Source organism: Vombatus ursinus, unplaced genomic scaffold, assembly GCF_900497805.2.
Source record: "Vombatus ursinus unplaced genomic scaffold, bare-nosed wombat genome assembly UNPS02003428.1, whole genome shotgun sequence".
In the NCBI taxonomy this organism is placed as follows: Eukaryota; Metazoa; Chordata; class Mammalia; order Diprotodontia; family Vombatidae; genus Vombatus; species Vombatus ursinus.
The window spans coordinates 241-2,985 of record NW_020943206.1 but is presented as its reverse complement, the minus strand read 5'-3'; the positions used below and the strand labels follow the sequence as shown (position 1 = coordinate 2,985).

The 2,745-nt window shown below is 51.5% G+C and overlaps 1 protein-coding gene across 1 annotated transcript; it reads right to left on the bottom strand.

The window, feature by feature from the left end:
• Positions 1-470: 470 nt before the first annotated feature.
• Positions 471-2,357, bottom strand: LOC114052131 (E3 ubiquitin-protein ligase HUWE1-like). Its single transcript, XM_027874638.1, has 4 exons — positions 1,948-2,357; positions 1,725-1,838; positions 1,016-1,119; positions 471-714 (listed from the first exon to the last, which is right to left on the bottom strand). Exons 1-4 carry the CDS (start codon positions 2,355-2,357, stop codon positions 476-478), a joined length of 867 nt encoding a protein of 288 aa, XP_027730439.1. The 3' UTR covers positions 471-475.
• Between the last annotated feature and the right edge of the window lie 388 nt (positions 2,358-2,745).

Sequence of the window (2,745 nt, the reverse complement as noted above, 5' to 3'; positions counted from 1 at the left end):
ACTAAGATGGTTTTTGCTTTTGTCTCCTGACAGGACTTAGCCCAGTGGCTGGCACATAGTAGGCACTTACTAGCCCCTTTCTCGCTCCAGCCCATTCTAATCTGAAGTCCCTAACTGCCCACATACGAGCCCATTTCCTTTTCTTATTGACACACGGATCTTCAGGCTAGCTGGTATCTTAAAGTCCTTGTCAGAACAGCAATTCCGTGGTTTTTGCTCATTCGGCAAAAGAAAATGAGAGGGAGGTGTCAAGCATTATGGCCAAGGAAGTGATGCTCATTCCCAAGATTCTCTTTGGCCATCAAGGGAAGATGTCCTGCTCCAAAAGGCATGCCTTGACCATGTGTGAGGGATGCTCAACCTCTCAGCTCCAGGAGGTCCATCATGGGACAACAGGGTCTCAGGGCCCTTCCTTCTAATCCGCCTTGCCACGCTTGCTGTTCATGTTCATCGTCAGTGCCATTGGGAGATTTCCCTAGGGATGAGCCTGAGAACTGAAGAGGGCCGGGGCACCTGCTGAGGGGTCACTCACCTGGATGGAGTTGGACTGGTATTTGTGATACTCGGTGTTGGATTTCAGGTCATCAATGTCTATGGTGGGCAGTCCTGAGATGAGAAGTTCCAGCTCCTGCTCCGTGCAGGTGGAAATGAGGCATTTGGGGATGATCTCATAGAAACCCTCCAAAAAGGCTGCCGACTGTTTTCGGATAGCTCCTGTAGGAAAGAAAAGCCCCAGTGGGCTAGAATGCTAGAATGCCTCCCTATCCCCTTCCCTATGAGGAGAACCTGTTGTTTCTACATTTTAGATTTCCCTCAGTGTTGGCTTCAACTGGGAAGGGGCTGTTGAAGCGAGGCTAGTTCAAGCCTTTTATTTCCAAGAAGAAGAGATGGGCTTTCAGAGGGTTGAGGGGATAGCTCCCGCTTCTGTGCACATGCATGTGTGTACGTCTCCCTTCTTCCCATCTTGTTGAGGAGGCAAGGCGAACAAAGAGCCCCCACACCCTCCAAGAAGTACCTGTCATCCTCATCTGGCACACGAGGTGCACGTGCTCCTTCTCGTTCTCCTCAGTTACCAGGATGTTGGCTCCATTTGGTTTGAGATCCCGAACCTCACAGACTCTTGAACCTTCAAATAAGACCACCCACCTCAAGCAGGATTAGCAGACACCAGACCCCATCTCTCCAGTAGATGGATTTGTGTCTGGGCCAGATGGGCAGGGGCCCTCATGCCACCCGGCACAAAGACCATTGGCTTTTTTGGGGTTTTGATTTACTTAAAGTGACTGAGGCCTAGAGAACTGTTTCTCTTGAGGCATCAAGGTGGTGCCACAGTGTACAGAGGACTGGACCACCCGAGTGCAAATCTGGACTTGGACACTGACTGTGACCCCAGGCAAGTTACTTAACCCCTATCTGCCTCAATTTCCTCAGCTGCAAAATAAGAATAAGAACAACACCTCCCTCCCAGGGTGGTTGTGAGGATCCAATGAGATCATATCTGCAAAAGCTCAGCACAGAGCCTAGCACATAATAGGTGCTACATAGATGCCTGGTCACTCCCTACCCACCCAAACTCTTAGGGGGTCTCACAGGGAGGCTCGGTTTACCAATGTCACAACCACAGGCTGTGGGGGATGGAGGCCCTCCCATGGGTGAGGAGGAGGGGAAATGTCCCAGACACGGGATCTCACAGGCTCAAAAACAATTGGAGTGCATCTTTCCACCCAGTGACCTCAGTGCTGAAAGTGAGGTCACAGCCAAGAGTGGAAACATCATTTGCCAGCAAGTCAACCAGGCCCTGGTAAAAGTGGTAGTCCTCACTTTCCATATCTGTGTACCTAAAGACAAGCACAACCCGCTATGAAAAGAGGGTGAGAGGAGCTGGGGGGCAGGGGAGCAGCATTGGTCCCAGCCAGGCCCGATAGGGCAGGATGCCCATTTCCTCACCAGACTGACTTGCCCAGGATGTGCTTGTAGAAAGATCGGGTGAAGTAGCACTCTAGAAGCCGGTTGTCATATACAGCCTTGGCCACGATGTGCCCGACAAATTTGAAGTAGCTGAGATGGTTGGGATTGCAGTGGGAGGAGGGATGGATGGTGTAGGTGACCCGGTCGCTGGGTGAGGTCTGGAACAAGGCGTACATGGGATTAAACATCTCTCGGGAGATGATCGTGTACCACTCTCGGGGGAGGCCCCCAGCATCCTGGCCTTCTTCTCCTTCAAACACTATGTACCTGGTGTGGGGGAGATGGGATGTGAATGCCATTAGCACCCCATCCCAGCAGCAAGCCCTGGAAACACTGCCTGCAGGCTCCCCAGAGAAAGTCCCCAGTCCTGGCTCTGGCCCTGTTCCCATGCCCATTCAGGCCACTAACAAATAAGATCATAGGATTTTGGGCCAGAATTATAAGAGACCTAGGAGATCGTCTAGACAAATCCTCATTTGGGAGATGGGTCAACTGAGGGCCAGAAGTTGATGAAATTAAGGTCACTCAGCCAGGATTCAAGTCTTTTAAATCCCTAATTCAGTGCTTTTCTGTTGGCCAACAAAGCCCTGATCTCTTGCAGTGTGGGGTGAAAGTGAGGGCGAGAGTGCCTGAGGTGGGGGTGGGGTAAAGATGTTGCCTGAACTCTCAACCCAAATGAGATCACTCTGATGGACATCTACTGCTGGCCCCCATGATCCCCTGAGAGTCTGCCTTTGGCTAAAGGCCAACTGGGCCTCTGACAAAGAACAGGGTGAA

What these genes read in the sequence shown, in the direction of transcription:
- LOC114052131 (XM_027874638.1), bottom strand. Translation starts at nt 2,357, where the DNA reads ATGGGAACAGGGCCAGAGCCAGGACTGGGGACTTTCTCTGGGGAGCCT. An exon ending in TTCAGCACTGAGGTCACTGG is followed by an intron (nt 1,120 to 1,724) that starts GTGGAAAGATGC and finishes TGAAGGTTCAAG; the next exon opens with AGTCTGTGAGGTTCGGGATC. An exon ending in GTGCCAGATGAGGATGACAG is followed by an intron (nt 715 to 1,015) that starts GTACTTCTTGGA and finishes TCTTTCCTACAG; the next exon opens with GAGCTATCCGAAAACAGTCG.